The sequence below is a fragment of the Kogia breviceps genome, chromosome 4 (genome assembly GCF_026419965.1).
Source record: "Kogia breviceps isolate mKogBre1 chromosome 4, mKogBre1 haplotype 1, whole genome shotgun sequence".
Lineage (NCBI taxonomy): Eukaryota > Metazoa > Chordata > Mammalia > Artiodactyla > Physeteridae > Kogia > Kogia breviceps.
In genome coordinates this window covers 174,175,530-174,178,298 of record NC_081313.1, presented here as the reverse complement: position 1 = coordinate 174,178,298, position 2,769 = coordinate 174,175,530, and the positions used below count along the sequence as shown (strand labels likewise).

Genomic DNA, 2,769 nt, shown 5'->3' with positions numbered 1-2,769 from the left:
GCTCCGCCTCTTTCTTTGGTGTGCCGATCCCCGAACCAACCCCCAAAAGAAACGCCGCTGAGTCTGAGTCCAGCGGGGCAGGCAGGTTTTATTCCAGACGCTGGAGAGCAGTGGTTCCCAGTCCTCGCCCAGAATGACACTGGGGTGGGGGGGGGGGGGGGGGGGACACGAGCCTGGCTTGGCTGAGCCTGGGTGAGGGGGAGCCGTTCAGAGCAGGAAGGGGATGATGGGCATGCGCAGGGGCGGGTAGTCTCGGAACTCCTTCAGGTAGCTGCGGTGCTTGCCCTTGGCCCAGATGGTCATCTGGGTGAAGCCCACCAGGGAGAAGAGGGCCACTGCGGGGTGGAGCAGGGCAGTCAGGGAGGGAGGGCTGCACACGGCAGGGACGGGCAGGACCCCCCGGGGAAGGGGCCGCGGGCTCACCTGGGAGACACTGTGTCATGATGGCAAAGCCAATCCAGGACCCCACCTGTGGGCAGGGCAGGCAGGGTGAGGGCGGGCAGGGCTGGGCAGCCCCAGCTGCTCTAGTAAGGGGATGGGAAGCACACGCCAGCGCTAGAGGGGCCTGGAGTAAGGGGGGGACTACACGATGAAGCTGCCCCCCAGTCCCCAACAGCCACAAGCCCAGCTGGACACCTCCCAGGCCCCATAGAGGCCACAGTCTCCATTTCCAAACGTTCCAAGTTCCAACTGCAGAAGCAGCTACGGAGCCAGGCACCGCCCCCTCCTAGAAGCGAGCCCCTCCACGTGGGACCCCAAGCCCCAGGAGGGAGGGAAGAGGAGAGGAGAGGAGAGGAGGGCAGACCCTCACCTCGTAGGTGTAATTGGGGCAGGACACCAGCAGGAAGAGCCAGGTGAAGGGGTTCTTGGTGGGGTATGGGATCTTCCTGGTCTTAGACCCTGGGAGGACAGGACAGGAGTGAGACCCGCCGGCTCGGCCTACCCAGGTGGCCATACCCCTGCCCGGAGCAGGCCACTCACCAGCTGGCCGCAGGTCCCGCAGGGCCATGTGGATGGAGAAGTTGCCGAGCTGGCAGATCTGTTAAGAGAAGCAGGGTCAGCTCGGGGCCCCCGCCGCCTCCCAAACCCCCCGCGCCCTGTCGTCCGTCCCAGCCTGCTTACCACAAAGATGGCGAGCGCCAGTTTAACCTGCTGAGCTCCGTAGGCTGAAGAGGAAGCAGAGGGGGGAAGCCCGTGAGGGGGGAGCCTGGGGGGAGGGGTGTTCACAGGGGAGCAGGGTCAGAGGCCACTTACTGGGCGGCGTGTAGAGAGGGTGGTTGATGTAGTAGGCCATCCATGCGGCGAAGCCCCAGTAGTAGGTGCAGTTCTGAAAGGGAGCAGGGCCGGGATGGGGCCTGGCCCGGTGGAGGGCAGGACCCAGGTGAGGGGGACCAGGGAGGGTAGGGCCGGGGGCGAAGGGCCTGGACAGGCAGCGGGGGGCTCACCTTGAAGATGTTGCGCAAGGGCATGGTGCCGTGGGAGAAGCGGTGCACGAAGAGCGTCTCCAGCAGGCGCTTGATGTAGTGGAATGAGTGGCAGGTGCAGGCCAGGCTGGGGGCGGGGCAGCCGGTTCAGCGGGGGCAGGTCCAGCAGGCCTTCCCCCGCCCCCCGCCACCTCCGCCCACCCGGCCCCACTCACTGTACCACCGTGTGCCGACTGGACGTGAAGTCATATTTGTGGCCATAGATGAAGGGCACCCGAAAGTAGAAGAGCAGATAGATGAAGAGGGGCCCGGCGTACTCTGTCAGGAAGACCTGGGGAGGGGACAGGTGAGTCACCCCAGCGCGGCAGCAGGTGGGAGACAAGGCTGCTGGGAGAGGGGGTCTGCACGCACCGTTACCCAGCTGATCTGGGCCCCCAGGTCCCGGAAGTAGAGTGTGGCCGTGGTGCCCACAGGCAGCTTCTGCAGAACATCCTCATCCTTCAGGGACTTGCCCTCTGCGGAGAGTCGGGCCAGGGCTCAGGGCCTGCCTGGGCCTTCGCCCAGGGCCACCCAGGAGCCCGGGGGCAGCCAAGCGGACAGCTGTACTCACTGGGGTCCAGGCGGAGGGACTGGCGGGCGGGGTACCACTGTGGATCTGTAGGGAGAGCAGGGTGTCACAGTGCACAGCCTGGTGGGGCCCAGGGTCCCTACAGCTCCTCCAGCCCCCGGGGCAAGATCTCTGAAGTTTGCGTGGCTCCAGGACACAGACCAGAAGAGCAGGCAAAGCAGGATGTTGTCCTTCCCAAAGCCCAGCAGGGGCGTTCCCGTTGATGGCCACACGGGGGCGGGTGCCCCAGGCAAGCTCAGAGGAGCCTGGGCCACACTGGGGGCATCTCTGCAGGCCCCTGCGGGAGAGGCGTGTAGGACGGGGTCCTACCTAGAGGCCCCTGCCCAGAGGGGTCGCAGGGGCAGTGTGGCTGGGCCCTGGACTTACGGCTCTTGGTGAAAAGATTCTTGATCTCGGCAATGGTGGCTTGGGGCTCCACCTGGGGGAAACACAGGCCAGGGACAAGTAAGCCATGGGCGGGGAGCCCGGGACCCAGGATCCCTCTTGGTGAGGTGGGATGGACTGGGGTCCTAGGCAACTGCTATGGGAGGGGGGGAGGGTTGGGGACCAGGCCCCCCAACCCACGTAGCCGACAAGGCAGCCACGGGCCTGAGGGCCATTTTAACCAGGCAGCCAGGTCACCCCCGGACTGGCTGGGAGATGGTGTGAGCATGGCAAGCCAGGCCCACTTCGCCTCTCCTCTCCACCCCCAACCACAACTTCCCCCAGAGTAAAGGC

At 65.7% G+C, this 2,769-nt stretch overlaps 1 protein-coding gene across 4 annotated transcripts in view; it reads right to left on the bottom strand.

The window, feature by feature from the left end:
• Positions 1-68: 68 nt before the first annotated feature.
• The window catches only part of TECR (trans-2,3-enoyl-CoA reductase), a 35,157-nt gene continuing 32,456 nt past the window's right edge, over positions 69-2,769 (bottom strand). For all 4 annotated transcript variants that reach the window (XM_059060751.2, XM_059060753.2, XM_067032700.1 and 1 more), the window contains 11 exons: positions 2,419-2,470; positions 2,035-2,079; positions 1,836-1,939; positions 1,640-1,755; positions 1,446-1,551; positions 1,255-1,327; positions 1,123-1,166; positions 982-1,039; positions 812-900; positions 424-469; positions 69-335 (listed from right to left, as the gene is read on the bottom strand). In XM_059060751.2, coding sequence (XP_058916734.1) covers positions 208-335; positions 424-469; positions 812-900; positions 982-1,039; positions 1,123-1,166; positions 1,255-1,327; positions 1,446-1,551; positions 1,640-1,755; positions 1,836-1,939; positions 2,035-2,079; positions 2,419-2,470 — 861 coding nt within the window. In that variant the 3' untranslated portion in view covers positions 69-207. The remainder of the gene's footprint in view (positions 336-423; positions 470-811; positions 901-981; positions 1,040-1,122; positions 1,167-1,254; positions 1,328-1,445; positions 1,552-1,639; positions 1,756-1,835; positions 1,940-2,034; positions 2,080-2,418; positions 2,471-2,769) is intronic.